This window comes from Sciurus carolinensis, chromosome 3 (genome assembly GCF_902686445.1).
Source record: "Sciurus carolinensis chromosome 3, mSciCar1.2, whole genome shotgun sequence".
Taxonomy (NCBI): domain Eukaryota; kingdom Metazoa; phylum Chordata; class Mammalia; order Rodentia; family Sciuridae; genus Sciurus; species Sciurus carolinensis.
The window spans coordinates 11,716,739-11,734,492 of NC_062215.1; the positions used below are offsets into that span (position 1 = coordinate 11,716,739).

Below are 17,754 nucleotides of genomic sequence, written 5' to 3' on the forward strand. Positions count from 1 at the left end.
CCGACATGGTCTAATTCTTGAGGATAATGGCCTCGTTATGACCTCCAGGGAACGGAGGGCTTTGTGGTGCTGTTTTACATAGTAAGGAAAGGAGTTCAGAGTCCCTGGGGACTTGAAAGCTTCTCCTTTAAACCACAAGAAAGGGCCAAGTCCCTCCAGAAGTTCTGCCAGAAAGCAGTGGGGGAGGAGGAGGGGGTTGCGCACACTTCTCTCTCCAGATATTTTAGAAGCTGAGGCACACATGAGGATTCAGCTGGGCTCCTTCCTCTGCCACAGCCTGGGCTTTGAGTGCCTGGGGCAGGACGGTCTCTGGGGGAGCACTTGGCTTTGGGGTGTGGTGCTCTGGGAATGTCGCCCTCACCGGTTTTAAGTGAGAACGGCCTGTGAGTGCTCGTGAACAACGCCATGAAGTTCAGCCTGTCCCCAGGCAGGGACTGCGCTGGGTGTGAACTGGTTCCACGACTTGCAGGTGTAAGACGTTGTCTTAGAACTTACTCTTTCCAGGACGAGGTGACCCAAGTTCCAAGCCTTCCCCCTGGAGGACACCCAGAGCCAGGCATCGTTTCCTGGCAGGGGTGCTGTCCACCTCCCTAGGGTAGACGGGAGAGTTCTAGGGGTTTCTCCAGTCCCAGAGATAAGTGCTCGGTTCCCAAGCCCGTGTGGCCCTCGGAGGCAGGTGTGTCATCCGCTCAGCCTCCCCCGCATCACGTGGACACCTGGGTCCTGGTCCTGGCTCCTCGGGGCATGATGGAGAGTTTGGTCCCAGGAATCCCCTGACTGGCTTCTGAAGTTTCTGACTCATCCCAGGACACTGTGCACGAACAGGGCACCACCGACCCAGAACCCCCGTCAGGCCCTCCCCTCTTTCTCTGCCCACTGGGATTCTGCTCTCCTGGAAAGTCCAGCTCTCTTTTTTTCTCAGAATCTTGACTTTTGGAAAAAAATTGTCCCAACTCTCCCCGGAGGCTGGTTTTCCATTACCCAAGCCCACTTGGCTCGCTTTTCTCACGAAGATCTTACTACAGGATGTTAAGATCACAGGTCGATTTATGAATGTGTGGAAGGTGTGTCATTTTTACCAACCGAAGCATCTTCCTCGTGTCTAACCTAAAACCTGGGAGCAGGTGGCGATCACCCTGGTCCTGTCTTCCAAGTGAGGTGAAAAGAGCTAAGCTTGGCCATGACCGAGGACCCTACTTAAGGTTCACTGGGAAAATGAGGGAACAAATCCAGATTCTGGCCTTCCAGCCCCCAACTCCCACCCGGTGTCGCTGGGCAAGCAGTGTGGTTTTCCACCAACCACCCATCTGTCCTTCCTTCCAGCTCCACCCTCCCGTTCATGCGGCGTCACCTGCGCTCCAGCCCGAGCCCGGTCATCCTGAGGCAGCTAGAAGAAGAAGCCAAAGCTCGAGAAGCTGCCAACACGGTGGACATCACCCAGGTCATGAGCAAACTGGACCGCAGGAGCTTACTCAAAAAGGAGCCTCCTCCAAAATAAACCTGTGAATCCTGGGGTTTTGGGGGGAAGGATGCACTTGGGAGAGGCAACCAAAGAAAGGTAGGGTTGGAGTCTAGAAGATTCTGCCCCTGGCAGTGTGGTCAACAGGCTTATCCCGAGTCCCCTAACTTCCTTCATGGTGGACTTCCTAATACCAGAGTCACCTAAGCTTGTTCTACTCCAGTTCACCAAGGGACAGTGGTTCCATGGAGTGTCACCTGATGCAGTTGCTGCTGCCCACCTGTCTGACCTTGGGCAGCCCTCGTAATGAGAACCATAGGGGAAACAGGCTGCTTGGTGTACCACCATTAGCTTTGGGAAACTAAAAAAGAGGAGGCTTCTCTCTACCCCTAGGGTATAGTTCTTTAAGGGACATTTATTTAAAATGGCTTTAAGCAAATGAAGCTCCTTATCCCAGCTTTCCTGTTTAGAGTCTGCCTCTGAAGCACTCTGAGATCTCTCCAAGGGCCAGTGGCAGTGTCCCCAGCAGAAGCACCTCCCTTGGCTCCTCTGTGACACCTGTCTATAAAGGCTCTGCTGGGACCCTTCTGTTGAACTTGTTCTTGGCCACAGTTGCTTGAGGGTTAGTAGCAACTGTGTCTCCCCATCTTGTATGTGCTGTGGGAATAGGTAGCTTATAGGAACGAAGGACTCAGGCAGAGCAAGGGTGAAAAGACTCTCTGAGGAGCATCTGTTCAGCTAAAGAACAAAGCATCTGATGTTTTCCTTCATGAGCAGATGGATGGTGGACATCTGTGACATTTGCAAGATGAGTTAGGATCAAATATAATACTTTTTAGGCTATGTCTAGATGTCGATGTTTCCCTCCTCTATTGCTATAAGCTAGGCCAGTTCTGTGATCAAGGCTGGAGGGATAGGACAGTTCAAACCCTGACCTTGTGAGGTTTAGAAAGTCATTCTTGGAAGTTAGGCTTACCCCATATACCTGTATGCAAAAGTGAGAACAAAGAAGTGAGCAGGAGATCAGCCTCATACAGCAGGAACACTTACTCAACACATTTATTGAGCATCTACTGTGTGTGAGGCATTGGTGAACAAAGAAGACATTGTTCCTCTCAGGGAGTATAGTCCAAGACTGACAAAAAGCAATTAAACTATCAGGTAACTGTTGCTGTGTCACAACCAATCGGAAAACTGAAGTGGCATGGAACAATGTGCTTGTTGTTCATGCACACGAAGTCCTCTCTGTGGCCGTTGGTCTTGGCTGGATGCTCGCATGTCTGGCAGTTGGTCTACAGTGGTCTAGGCTGGGATGAGTGGAGTGAGTCTGCTCTGCTTCACTTGCCTCTCATTTTCCAACAGCCTGGGCTAGGCATGAGCCCATGGTGATGGAAGGGTTGCAAGGGAGCTAGTGGAAACATGAAAGGCTTCACATGGTCTCTTCCTCCTCATCGTATTGCCCAAAGCAAGTCACAAAGCTGGACTAGATTTAAGGGATGGGGAAATAGACTCATAGCAAAAGTCAAAGTCTCATAGCAAAAGACGTGGATACAGGGACGTGTCAATAATTGGATCGTCATTGTAATCGATAACACAAATATATGATAAAAATTTGTAGGCTGTATTATATAGGAAAGGGATAGGGAGTTGTGAAAAGGAATATGGGGTGTGTACAGACTGTACCAAGGAAGAGGGGACGTGTGAGCCAAGATCCAGAGGTGGGAAATGGCTCAGTGTGAACTGAAAGGCCAAGTGAGTGAGACTGGTGGGTGAAGAGGACACAGTGCAGCCCAAGGTGAGGGTGGTAGGACCAGGTTGCTGCAGGCCAGTGTGAGGCATTTGTGGTCGGTCACTGGTCTCTGTTGACTACATGATTCCAAAAAAAGAGGGGAGCTTAAGCTTCCCGATTTTACTAGTCACAGATTAGTTCACACTCTTAAAGAGCACCTAGGAATATCCTTTGTTCATCTGTCTTTTGAGGAATGCTGGAGTCCCCCAGCTCTGGAGGGTATCCCTAGAAGAAATTTCATGAGGGGAGAGACCATGTTTGTCTCACTCACCACTCAGAACCTCATGTCTAACGCCTGACAGGTTCTGCCCAATTATTACATGGTGTATGTATGGATGGGTGTATGAATGGATGGGTGAATGGATGGATGGATGGGTGGATGAATGATAGATGATGGGTGGGTGGATGTGTGGGTAGATGGATGGATGGATAGATGGATGACTGGATGAATGGATGGATGGATGAGTGGATGGATGGATGGATGGATGGATGGATGGATGGGTAAAGGGATGAGTGTATGAATGGATGGATGGGTGAATAGATGGGTGGATGGATGGATGGATGGATAGATGATGGATAGGTGGATGGGTGGATGGATGGATGGGTAAAGGGATGGGTGGATGGATGGATGGATGAATGGATGAGTGGATGGATGGATGGATGGATGGATGGGTAAAGGGATGGGTGAATGGATGGATGAATGGATGAGTGGGTGGATAGATGAATGGGAAAAACCTTGGATTTGGAGAAAGCCTCCTAAGCCCTGGTCCTGGGTCTAATTCTAGCCATGTGGTCTTGAACAAGTCACTGAAACTCTCTGCTCTCTCCTCATTTGTGAAAGGGGGATTGATGCAAGATTTATGCTCAGAATAGACTTTATAAATTCCAAAGGGACACAATGAATGGGGCACCAATTTTACTTGAAGATTTGGGATAGGAAGAAAGTCAGGTAATTTTTTAAAAATTTTATTAAAACAATCATGAATATGTTATGAAATAGAATGCAAAATGTGCATGAATTTTTTAGGATAAAATTTGAGACATCAAAGACATTTCCTGCTGGGCTGTGGCATGTTCAGGCTCTGCCCTGAGATGCCTGGGGGAGTCTGTTCACCCAGCCCTCCTGCCATTTGGCCTAGTTTAGTGGGGAAGTTTGGGAAGCATGAAACTAGAGGATATTTGCTGTCCTTTCTAGTTATTCCACATGAGCTGAGATTACACACATGGCAAAATGGTGGTCAGGATGGTGGAGGTATCAGATACATAAGTTCTTCAGACCTGAGTGTTCTGTTCATCTTTGGTTCAACTACCATCTGATTCCCCATGTTTGTGCTTTGTATATCTCTCATTCTCCAACAGATTACCATGTGCTCTGTGTCTGGCATGTGGTAGATTCTCCCTACATGTCGATTGAAACCTACTCCATGTCAGACATGCAGGATCCACAATCTCATGAGAGACACAGGCTTGTAAGCAAAGTAGGTGATCATTCTTTATTAGATGCATGAAAAAATAAAGGTCTGATTATTCATGAAGGAAGAGTGCAGGATCCACAGCTTCACTCCTGGTGGCAGCAATTATGTTCCACAAATGTATATTTAAGACTACTTTTGTATAAGAATCAGTGAAGGGTTCTAGGGGTAGATACAGAAATGGATAAGGTGGTCTCTGCCCTTCAGGGACTGACAAAGGTGTATGGATGCAAATGGCTACAGCTTGACTCCGAGTATGTTTGAGGCTGGGTAGCGTACCACACTGGAGAGGAGCCCAGAGTTAGGGGAGAACTGCTTGGCTTGGGAGATCAAGAGAAGCTTTGTGAGTGTGTGTCCTCAGTAGGTGGAGCCTAGGCAGGGCTGTTGCCGATCTAGAAACATCTTGTGGGATTAGGAAAATGTGCTCCCTTCAGCTAGACATAGTCCTATAATACCTGGCTGGATTTCAGGCCTGGCTGGTCCCTGGGTCAGGTGTCCTTAAACAGGACACAGCTTGTATAACTATTTGGTGTCCCAGAGCACAGGGTCCATGAAGTGAGCCTGGAAGAAGAGGTTGAAGATGTACCATGCAAGGTCACAAGCAGGAATGTGGACTCTTTTCTGTTGCCTGTGAGCTAGTTGGGAAGGGCCTTAGTCTTGAGACTAGAGCTGGGATGTAGGAAGTAGGTCCTGGCAGCTTTGTAGTCCTTGAGAATCAGTCCCCACCTCACCCCTGTCAGACTCTCCTTGTACCCTGCTCATGACTCTGTGACACTGTATTGAAGCAATCTGTTTATGTGTATTTCCCCCACCTTCTCACTGGGCTGCAGAACTTGTGAGAAGGAGAGATGTCTTGGTTTTTGTACCCTCGGGTTAGACAGTGTGGCACTGCATCTGATTGATGAGCTTCTGCACACTGAAAGATGAGGAGTGAGGACAGAAGATGGATTGAGAAGCTGTTACTCTGGTCTCCACCAAGGGGAAGGTCTGGATTAGGAGCATGGTGGTGGCTCAGAGAGAAGAGGAGACATGCCAGAGGCATAAAGGATAGGATCTGATCAAAAACTGGATTATGTGGGAGAAGAAATTGAAGAAGACCCACAGACTTTGAGTGTCCAAAGGCAGAAGTGACTTTAAGAACAATGTAGGCTATGGAAAGAGGGCCAGATTTGGGGGTAGTGGTTAGGGAATGCACCAGGAAAATCTGGAGTTCCAGACGAAAATGTATGTGGCACTTAGGGAGTACACACTTGCCGAGACCTTCTGAACCACATGTGGTAAGGCTGTAGGGCCTCTCAAAAAGGAAATGATGACTCCTAGCTGGAGCTATTGAGGAACATCTTGTGGGATTAGGAAAATGTACTCCCTTCAGCTAGACATAGTCCTATAATACCTGGCTGGATTTCAGGCCTGGCTGGTCCCTGGGTCAGGTGTCCTTAAACAGGACACAGCTTGTATAACTATTTTGTGTCCCAGAGCACAGGGTCCATGAAGTGAGCCTGGAAGAAGAGGTTGAAGATGTACCATGCAAGGTCACAAGCAGGAATGTGGACTCTTTTCTGTTGCCTGTGAGCTAGTTGGGAAGGATTGAATGGAATTTTCCAGATGGAAGGCAGAGAGTTATGGTTAATAATTATAATCTTCTTCCTTCCAGAAAGGATTTGAGGTAACTTATAATATTATAATATCATATGATGGAACTTCTAAAAAGATGAGTAGAAAACCAATTTTTAAAAGTAAGACTTAATATACTACCTTGGATGACTGGGTTATCACAATTGAACATTACATTTTTTTAAACATTAAGTTTTGTTCTGAGTTTTCTGATAATTACCAAACAATGTCATAGAATAAGGCATTCACATTCTTCTTGACCTAGATTCTTCTCCCCTCCAGGTCCCAATAGGCAGTTGAAAATGTGCTTCTGGAAGGAGATTTTTAAGCCATTCCTTTAGGCATGAAGGATGCAGAACTGCACGAAAACATCAAGTTTAATTTAATCAAATTTACATTTTAGTGGAGAGAGACAGAGAGTAGATGATAGGTAAGGGCTTTGAAGGAAAAGAGCACTGGTTGGAGGGATTCTAATCATGAAGAGGGAGTAGTGTTAGATGGAGTCATTTACCAGGAAATGATGGTTGAAGATGCGAGAGTGGACAAGAATTCCAGGGGAGAGGGTGGACAGGAAGAGAAAAGAAGGCTAACAGGACATCTTGGGGGAGATCACAGTTTAAAGATACAAGGGAATAAAGAGTTCAGAATGGAGCAGGAGGGGGTTAGAATGGGGAGCAGATGCAAGGGAGTGGTCAACAGTTATGGCACAATAGAATTGTTGTGCAGAGATAGTTGGTCCTTGTTAAACATTCTGTGAGTCCTTCCACTTCCCAACCTGCCCTGCAACTGGGTGGGGTCATGTGACCAGTCCTGGCCAATGGGCTGTGTGGAGGCCAAGAGCCGGTGTTCCACCTCATCCTGCACTCTGCTGTGGACTTGGAGACTACCTCCTCTTCAACATAGCATGGCAGTGAGATACAGGAGGCCTCCTGGCCTGTGGTGGACTCTGTGTGGGGAGGAAAAAAGACTCTGCTATTGTTAGAAGTCACTGAGAGTTTTGGCGCTACTGCAGCCTTACCCTCCTGTCCTGACCGATCCAGGAGTGGGATGTTTTGAAGACTGGAATGAGGCTGCTGAATTGAGGGGGTGATTTTAGTGGAATAGTGAGAACAAAACCCATATTTGGGGGAGAATGTGTTGGAGGTGAAGAGCGAAGTTGGCGAACGTAGATTAGCATTTTAAGAAGTTTGGGGTGAAGGTGAGAGGTGTAGTTGTCACCTAGATGGTAGAGGGTTGAGAGGAGGCATTTATAAAGGACAGGGTGAAGTGGATGTGTTTGCCAGTTGAGGGGTGAATCCTGGGGAGATTGGGAGGTAGGAAAAGGAATGATTGATCAGGGAGAGGCTGGACGAGGCTGGAGAGGTATGATGATGGTCTTGGAAAGAATGGGTTCACTGCCTGATATCACAGCTCAGAGAAAATTTGGGGTGGAAGAGGGAAACCAAAGGCACTCATTTAGGGTGAGGTCAATTTTCATGATAAATAGAATTTGCAGCATTTGGTGAGAGCATGGCTGGGGGTAAGCTGTGGGGAGGTCCTTAACACTCTATGGGGGACAGTGATGATGTGATGTTGAGTCAGATGGAGGTAAGCAGAAAGGTCGTTGAGTTCAGAGGTAAGAAGTGTACTGTCTTTATCCAGAATCTTCTGCATGTTTGAAGGTGAGCAAGAGAGTGAGCCAGTGATGTTCCGGGATGCTCGTTGGCCAGCCAGGTAGCATTTTGGAGAAACTTTTGGAATTCTCAGAACTTTGACTGTGGGAAATGCTGGGGAACTTCCATAGGAATGAGAAAAGTTTGGCCACTTTCAATGCTAAACTTGAAGAAAACCACTTGGTATTAGCTCCCAATCAGACCAGTATCTTGCACAGGATTCATTGGTCCTTAAATATCACTGAATGAACAAATCTCTGTATTGTGGTTTGTGTATTTTTGATTTTTTTTTTTTTTTTTTTTTTTGTGGTGCTGGGGATCGAACCCAGGGCTTGCAAGGCAAGCACTCTACTGACTGAGCTATCTCCCCAGCCCACTGTTTTTGATTCTTGAAGCTAGAGGATATAAGAAGAGTTATTTCTTAAACCCAGTGCGTGTGGACTGCCAAGTCAGGTGGACCTGGTTTTGGTATTTACTAGCTGTGTGACTTTGACCTTCACCTTACCTGCAGTTGTAATTTCTCTTAGAGCATTACTGAGAGTAGAGTGTCTGGCTCAAAGTGGGTGCTGAGAAATCTCTTTCTGACTCCCTTCCTGTCTCCCCTTTTCTCTCTTTCCTGCTTGTTCTCTCCTGCCTCTTGTAGACCACCAAAACTGTGATCCAGAGTTCTAGCTTCTGTGGTTAGAGGGGACAGTTTTCTTCTTGTCCCAGCCATTCAACATTCAATAAATATTTTAGCACCTGTTACATGCTCAGCATCCTGCCAGGTGCTGGGGTCAAGGGGAGAAGGGAGAATGACCCATGGGACCCTTACAGTCAACAAAAAACACAATTGAATTAGAGTATCACCAACTGAATTATGGGAAATCCCATTGGTGCTTTGGGTGAGCAGAGCATGGATCACTAGCTTGGGGATGGAGTGAAGACCAGGAGATCGGAGAGATCTTGGGGTAGTTGGTGTATGTATCGGGACCAATGGTCAACTTGGAGCACCCATCCTGGAAAGCTCTCTACAGCTCCTAGTGATGCAGGACTTCATGCATTTGTGTTGTTTCACTGTAGCTCCACTCCAGGAATCAGCTCTTTTCCACTCGTAGTAGCAGGGGAGTGCCTGCTCCCCTACGTAAGAGTCCACCAGTGTTCTACTCTCTGATCCTGGAAATAACCAGGAAATTCTCATGCTTGATAGCAGTGGAGCCAAGGTCCCTGCCCAGTTCTGAGGTTTTACAAGAGCATCCTCAGCTGTGGCCAGAGCTCTAGCAGGTGGCAGCGGATCCTGCTAACTTACTGTGAGTTAAACCTCACAGTAGCTCCATAAGGCCCATGTGGATCTTAGATGACATAAAAAATGGTATTTTTTTGGACACTAGTATTGACATGCTTCCATCATTGGTATAGCCTCTATTATGCCATGTGTTTAAACATCTTCTTAATTCCTTAATGACATCGTTTAACCACATAGCAAGCCTCTTTACCCTTGGAGTGTACATGCTATGCTAGAATATAAGTTATTCTACAAGGTACTAGTATTCCCTTTGTAGAATTCCATTCTCTAGCTGGACTTTTGGGGAAAAGACTGTTTTCATTATGAATATTAAGTGAAAACACAAGGGGTAAGGAAATAAGGGTAAGGTAATTAGAACCTTGTCTGGCATATCATAAATGCTCAATAAATGCTTGTGGTTATTATCATCACCATCGTCACCATCACCATCATGGTCAACTTTCTCATCATCATCTCACCTCCCTCATCACCATTCTACCATTATTACCATTGTCATTATCACCACCACCACCGCCATCATTGTCACCTCCATCAACATCATCATCACCATCACTACCATCAACACCATCATCACGATCACTACCATCACCATCACCATACTGCCATCATTACCATTGTCATTATCACCATCATCACCACCACTATCAACACCCTCACTTTCACTTTCATCATCACCATCACCATCATCATCGTCCCCATCATCATCACCACCACCATCATTGTTACCGTCATCACCATCACGACCATCATTACCATTGTCATCACCATCATCACCATCATCATCATCATCATCATCATCACCACCACCATCATTGTTACCGTCATCACCATCACGACCATCATTACCATTGTCATTGTCATCATCACCATCATCATCATCATCATCATCATCACTACCACCATCATTGTTACCATCATCACCATCACCATCACCATCACCATCAGCATCACCATCATCACCACCACCATCATTGTTACCATCATCACCATCACGACCATCATTACCATTGTCATCACCATCATCACCATCACATCACTACCACCATCAGCATCACTACCACCATCATCACCATCTCACCACCATCATCTCAGCACCGTCATCACTTATACCATTGCCATTGGCTTCATCATCACCATCATATTTGTCATTGCCCTCTCTAGAAGCTTTATGGTCCTCGAGTAAGCTTGTGCTTTCTTCTCCCCGTCAGTGTTGTCTAACACAGTGGCTCATTCTCCACTGTTTAAGGATTTCCCAAGGGAGATTTAAAACATTGTGGTCCCAAATCATTTTCTCTGCTCCCTCAGAATCTCTCGTTACCGCCCTCTGAACCCTCCAGGGAATATTAGGATATATTCAAGGTGAGGGGGGTTTGATGTCATGCCCCTGTCTGCAACTTCTAGGGGAGGACTGACCAACAACAGCACAGTGACTGGTCAGTCCTGAAGTCTGAGTTTTCGTGGCCAGAGTGACGTCACTTCCAACTGGGAAGTGGGCCAAGTGGGTTGAGTGGCAGAGACAGCATGGTTTCCAAAGTGGATTTTTCCCTGTGTAGCCAGTTTTGCTCATTTGCTTTTGGAGAACTGGGGATGGGAAGAACGGGAAGGGTCTGGAAGGAACTGTGTTCCCTGCATGCTGAATCTGAGTGCAGCCCCCTGCTCACCTTCCTGCTCCCGGGAAGGGGGTTCGGGTGGCCTTCATGTTCTTAGTCAGTTTCTGAGGACAGAAAAATGAATTGTATCTCTCTGCACCATCTGCTTTGCCTTCTGTGTAAACATTTGTGATTGTGATTTCATATCAGTGTTCCTGCTTCATCTCATGCTCCTCCCCTCCCTCCGTTGGCTCCCTTGCACAATAAAAAAGCTGGACATGATGAAACAAAATCAAGCTCTCCTTTACTTCATTTGTGTCCCATCACATTCCATCGCCATGCGTCTTGCATACCATTGCTGTGCTGCCTCGCACAAGGGTAGGCGGGGCTTGAGCTGGAGGGGCTGGGTCTCTAAGCACAAGCTCCGGCCTCTGTGGAGGGGCCACGGGAGAAAGTCATGGTTCCATGGTGGAAAGGGATAGAGAGAGCATCCTGCTAAAAACAATGCGGGCCCACTAGGCTAATGGCCATTGGCCTGGAAGAAAGGACCACCTCAAAGTTGGTAAGTGCAAAAAGATAGTGACCACCTTTCTTACCTGTCTTGCCATTCTTTCTGGAAATCAGGAGGCTCTGGGAGGAGTGGGGGTGGGGGAAAGATGGAGAAGGGGTAGGAGGACAGGAGTGAGCATAGACCTGGGGGAGGGTATGTGCACAGGCTGATCCTGTCCAAAGCTTGTGATATTGGTCCAGTTGCATTGTTTGAGCCAGCTTTTTTGCTGCTATGACTAAAAGTCCTGACCAGAACAATTATAGAGGAGGAAAGGTTTATTTAGGGGCTCACAGTTTCAGAGGTCTCAATCCATAAGAGGCAGGTTCCATTCCTTGGGGCTCAAGGTGAGGCAGGACGTCATGGCAGAAGAGTATGGCAGAGGGAAGCAGCTCACTGATTATCAGGAAGCAGAGAGGAGCTCCACTCTCCAGATACAAAACACATACCCCATAGCCACGCCCCCAATGAACCACTTCCTCCAGCCACACCCACCTGCCTCCAGTTACCACTCAGTTAATCCCATCCAGGATTGATCAGCTGATTAGGCTGGGGTTGTAGCTCAATCATTTCTCCTCCAAGTCTTCTTGCATTGTCTCACATGTGAGCTTTTGGGGGACACTTCAACTAAACCGTAACATACATCATCTCCATGAGCCTCGGTTTTCCTATCTGTAAAGTGGAATGGCAGCCTGGGGTGGTAGAAAAAGCAGGCATTCGGGTCACACAGACCTACGTTCAGCTTCTCATCGAGTCATGGCTTCAGTGCTCTGTTACTGCGTGACAAATGACCATGGACAAAAAGCAGCTGTCCATGGGAGTCATGGTGGGTGTCTTCATCCAGTGAGGCTGCTGTAATGAAACACTGTAAGCTGCGTGGCTCAAAACCACCAGAAATGTCTCCCAGTTCTGAAGGTTGGGAAGTCCACAATCAAGGTACCGGTGGGTTTGAAGTCCAAGGCCCACTGTCTGGTTCGTACATGCCTTCTCACCATGGTCTCATGTGGTGGAAGAGCTGGGGTCTCTTTTATGAGGACACCAGTCCCATTCCTGAGCACCTCCCAAAGCCCATGTCCTAATACCATCATCACCTTGGGGGTGAGGCTTCAAATAAGGATTTGGGGAGGACATGGACCTTCAGACTGAATGACAGCCGAGTTCCCAGCTCAGGGCTCCCATACCAGGCTGACCAGCCCTTAAATGGAGGCTCTGGGCAGAATCCTCTTTCTAGTTCATTCATGTTGTTGGCAGGATTCAGGTCCTCCCAGTTCCAGGCCTCAGGTCCTCGCTCTTGGCTCTGGAAGCTGCCCCCATTCCTTGATATGAGGTCCTCCATCTTTAAAACCAGGAGCAAGAAATTCTCCTTCCTTAGACCCCTATCATGTTTTGAGCCTCTGACTTTTGCTTTTAGACTCAGGTTTAAAGGGCTCGTGTGATGAGGTCAAGCTCAGTGGACACTCTCCCTTTATAAAGGTCAACTCCGCCCTCTCACACAGCCTGACCTCAAGAGTCGCCATCCCATGGCACTCACAGTTCACACGCACACTCAAGGGCAGGGGTGGGAACTTTGGGGACCATCTTAGAATTCTACACGCCGTATTCACTTACTAGTCATAAGTACCTGGGGAGGGTCACAGACGCCTCTGGGTCTCCATGTTTTATTCTGTAAAGTGGGGTGGACATAGAGTCATAGAGTAGCCAGCACGTCAAGTCGACGCTAATCAATTATTCAGCTATAGTGCTTCACCCAACAGCTGTCTTCCAAAACCTTCATCAGGGTTCAGCTTTGCCCAGATTGCTGTCACGATCTTAGCAGGCTGGTTCCCAGGTGGAGATGCAGCCCTCTGTAGCAGGACAGGGTTGTTGGACGCTTAGTGTGGAGTTTCTCAAGCTTACTGGGCAGAACAACCTGGGGCTAAGGGGAGAAGGTTCTTCTCCAGAGTGGCGCCTTTGGTGGGGCTGGCTGGGGCTGGGGTCTGCGTTCATACAAAGAGCCCTGGGTGCACATCCAGTCCATGTCCCCTACTGTCCCTACAGTTCCTCAGCTGCTGCTGCTTCTTCTCCTTCCTCTAAGATCTTTTTCCCTGACTTCTTGAAGCATGAGTTTCCTTATCTGTACAATGGGGATGATAATGGTCGCTTCATGGAGCAGTTCTGGGGAGTTAACGAACCATCCACACTTGGGGTTGAGGTGCTAGGCCCAGGGCCGTGTTTGCTGTTTCCACCGCATTTTAGCTATGACGATGATCATTATTAGTATCATCATCAGTGGCCCCAGCCTGGGCCTTGACTCTGGTTCCTGGTCTGGAGTGTCTGGGTGGTGGGGCAGCTTCCCAGCTCCTGTTCAGAACAGGGTCCTCCCTGAGCTAGAGGGAGCTGGCGCAGGAGAATGGAGACGCCCAGCCCACTCGGCTCAGCTCTTGGCCGGCCCCGGGCCGTTCTCTTCCTTTAAAAGCTGTTCTTGGGCTGGGGAGATGGCTCAGTCAGTAGAGTGCTCGCCTTGCAAGCACAAGGTCCTGGGTTTGATCCCCAGCACTGAAAAAAAAAAAAAAAAAAGCTGTTCTTGGGTGGGCCTGCCCTGCCTGTTTCAGGTTGGGCCTGGCCTGCTCAGGTGACCTGGGAACCAGACCTCGCTCCACAGAAGCCAGATATCTCAGCAGCCTCCTTCAGTCACAGGGACAGGCGGAGGAGCCCTCTGAGGACGTCCATGTGGCTGCTTCGGTCTGTTCTTCACTATGGTCATTTCCAGTTCTCTCTTGGAGGTGGCGTTGGTCCAACTGTCCCACAGACCCAGGACTTCCGTCCTACAGGGCTTTGATGTGGCGCCTTCGGGAGGAGCCCAGCAAGCCCAGGCCGATGGGCCTGTGTGTGCCGTAAAGGGAAGGGAGGTCACGCAAAGGGCCTCGCTGGAAATCCTGATGTTCATTTCCTTTTTTCAGCTTGGGCAAAAGCTCCTTCAGGCTCCCCGAGCTGCGCGTGTGCCCGATCTGGTCCTCCTGCCCAGTCCCTGGGAGCGCAGTGCCCTTTCTTCTCAGAGTCCCTCCTGTCCTGCAGGACCAGCTTCCTTGCTGGCACACCCAGGCCCTATTTCAGCCTCCCTGCCCATCTGAGGGGACACCAGGGGAGATGCTGGGGCTGGACCACCCCAAAGGCACGGTCAGGGAGGACTTGGCAGGGCTGAGGCCTGGAGGGGGCAGCCGGGCATGTTCCAGGAGGACTGCTGCCACCTCCACCGCTCTGTTTAAGTGTTAAGTGCCGCCAGACCTGAGGCTGGGCCAGCTGGAGAATGAGCGTGGGAGACGGTGGCCAGGGGGCCTTGGTCATGTGGGGGCTGGACCTGAGGTGATGGAGACTTCAGTCTGGCTGCGCTCAGGCATCCTGAGCCTGGAGGAAGGTGGGATCGTGCCTGGGAGACAACTCTCTTGCCCTGGGGACAGATCTTGGGGGCAGGAGGGCCTTATATGGCTGTACTTCTGGGTGACGTAGGTGACTCGGGAACCCTTCCTCTTCCCCAGGAGGCCGCCGCACCAGGCCTGCCCTCTTGCTGTTGGAGTGGGCTGTTAGCAGAGGGCAGCTCAGGGCCCTGGTGGCAGGTCACACAACTCACCGCTGAACTCTCTCCTTCTCTCCTCTGCAGCCAGGCCAGCACATGGCTCCCAGCCCTCACCTGGCTGTGTACACTGGGACCTGCGTGCCCCCTTCTCCCTCCAGCCCCTTCTCCTCCTCCTGCCGCTCCCCCAGGAGGCCCTTCCCCTCGCCCAGCCGCTTCATCAGGAGGCCCAGCAGCACCATCTGCCCGTCACCCATTCAAGTGGCCTTGGACAGCTCCTCAGGCTTGGAGCCCAAGGGGGAGGCCAGCTGGTCAAGTGTACAGCGCGGGGCCCTCGTGGCTGAGAGCAGCGAGGCCGCCATCGACGGCCCCGGGCTCCGCAGCCAGCCCAGGGCCCTTCCCAAGGCCCGCGCAGCCCTGTCCTTCAGCAGGTTCCTGAGACGAGGCTGCCTGGCTTCGCCGGTCTTTGCCAGGTTCTCACCCAAGTGCCCTGCGGTGTCCCACGGAAAGGTGCAGCCCCTGGGGGATGTGGGCCAGCTGCCACGGCTGAAACCCAAGAAAGTAACAAAGTAAGCGGAAGGACTCCCGCCTGGCGCGGCGCCGCGGGGCCGTGGTGCAGACCGAGGCTCCACGGCGTGACTGTGGTCTGGGGTCGATGGGGTGGGTAGCGCGGAGGATCCTGGAGAGCGGACACCACGAGCAGGCTGCTCACGTCCCTTGGTCACTGGAAACTCTCCAGGATCTCAGTCGAGCTCTCCCTCCCTTTTCCTGAGAAGGAGAAAGGACAGGGGTCTTTCTCAGCTTCTTTCCCATTCGCGTGCTCCCACCCAGCCTGCCCGTCCCAAGCATGTTAGTCCAATTCGTCCACTGCCTTTGGAAAGGGCAGTAAAGGTCTGGCTGCAGTGAGGACCACAGCTGGTGAACCCTGGGAAATGGTTCTGGGGCTCCCACCGCCCCTGCGTTAGGTGCCTTGGTCTCCCACCCCAAGGACAGCTGCCCGCCCATTCCTGCATCCACCTGCGCGCTCGCTTAACCGGGCTTGCAGGGATCCTCGTTCCGGCAGTCGGTGGTTTCCAGAAAACAAGGTGCCCAGTGTCCTCCTGAGCAGTGGTCCTTGGACACCCCACTGCGGGAGGTCCTGCAAGCTTGACGTCCCCGAGACAGCCCATCAGATGTGAAGCCACGGCTCAGAGCAGGGCTGGATGGTTGCTGACCAGGGGCTAAAGCAGAGAATGGCAAAATCAAGAATCAGCTCTGTCCCTGTTGGGCTTGGAGAGTGGTCAGGGGCAACCCTGAACTGACCATGATGCTCTGGGCGTGATGAAGGAAGTGATAGCAGAGGTCTTCGGTCTCCACAGAGACCTGAGAAGCGTGGCCTCTGCTGAGCAGTGTGCATGGGGGACAGTGGGAAGCGGAGGTCGTTGCCCTCTGCTGCCCGGTCGCGTGGGGAGGCAGGAGGGAAGGTGGCTCTGTGGCCTTGGGAGGGGATCAGGCGCCAGGGTGTCTACTGATTCTTCCCAGCTGGCCCTGCTGAGGGAATGTCCTAGCTCAGCGGCCACTCACATGTGACATGAGGCCTTTAAATGGCTCTCTTCTCAGGAGCCATCAGGTCCTCAGAAACAATTTAAAATGGTTGAGAATTAAGTCCTGGTGTGTCCTACAAGAACATCCTGAACTCATCAAAAACATGCAAATTCAAGCCCCTTGAAAATGAAAATCGAACATATTCAGAATCATCTTTAATTCAGCAGCAAAGTAGGAATCCCCAGTCAAGGGATCCCTGAGCCAATGGCTGCGCATGTGAAGTGGGGTGAATGGCCCCTGGGCTGATCTTCTCCGAGACTGTCCAGAGCACTTGGGGACGAGTTTTGCTTCTGCCCTTGGATCACTCATTTTCCTTTTGTGCCTGAAGCTTTTTCCAGATCAAAATGGATGTGCCCATAGAGAGTGGACTCTGCCTGATGGACTCAGACGACACTGGAGAGTCTGGTGACCGGGCCACAGAAAAGGAGGTCATCTGCCCTTGGGAGAGCCTGGCGGAGGGGAAGGCAAGCTGAGCTGGGGCCATGCGTCAGGAAGATGCTCCTGGCAGACACTGCTGGACAGGGCCACGGGCATGCTTGCTCTCAAACCAAAGTGCATTAGGATGGCATCTGAGGGCAGAAAGTCCAAATGAGATGGAGTGTGGGGAAGAGTGCTCTGGCTGGCTCCCAATGGCCAACCCCTTCCTTTCCCCTGACTTCCCTTTGCTTGGCCAGAAAGGCATGTGGGCCAGAAGATGTCCCTTGCTGCCTTAAAACCAATAAAAGGGTAACTTGGAAGATTCTCTTGGATCAAAATGTTAGCATGTGCCTGGTTTAACTAGTTATTCATGAGCCATAATTTACAAGTTAAGCTCATGTCTTCCTGAGTTTTGTGGACAAAGGGACACTGAGTGCCTCCCGAGAACTCTCTCCCTGTCCAAACTGATTGGAGCATGATGCTTTCACTAACTGCACTCCAGGAGTTGGGGTGACCCAGAGAGTGGCATCCCACAGGAAGTGGGGAGTGGCTGAGGAAAGATACACTTCTGAAGTTCAAGATCCTCCAAGAAGCTGACACCAAAATGGGATTTGTTGGGGGAAACACCGTGGAGGATAAAGGGCAGGAAACGGAAGAGCAGAGAGGGGGCCTCAGACTGTGGTGCAGGTCTGACCTCTAGGGAAGGAGGTGAGGCTAGGGAGAGTCTCAGAGGGCAGTTCAATTTTGGCCAGACTGCCACTAGGGCATTCTTGAGTCAAAGCCATCATCAAGAGGA

General features: G+C 50.1%; 1 protein-coding gene across 1 annotated transcript in view; it reads left to right on the forward strand.

Annotated features, from left to right (window-relative positions):
- Rgs9 (regulator of G protein signaling 9) overlaps nucleotides 1–17,141 on the forward strand; it is a 70,044-nt gene extending 52,903 nt beyond the window's left edge. Inside the window, exons 17-19 of the mRNA XM_047546231.1 lie at nucleotides 1,324–1,441; nucleotides 15,045–15,526; nucleotides 16,870–17,141. Of these exons, the coding sequence (XP_047402187.1) occupies nucleotides 1,324–1,441; nucleotides 15,045–15,526; nucleotides 16,870–17,014 (745 nt within the window). The 3' untranslated portion in view covers nucleotides 17,015–17,141. The remainder of the gene's footprint in view (nucleotides 1–1,323; nucleotides 1,442–15,044; nucleotides 15,527–16,869) is intronic.
- Nucleotides 17,142–17,754: the final 613 nt, after the last annotated feature.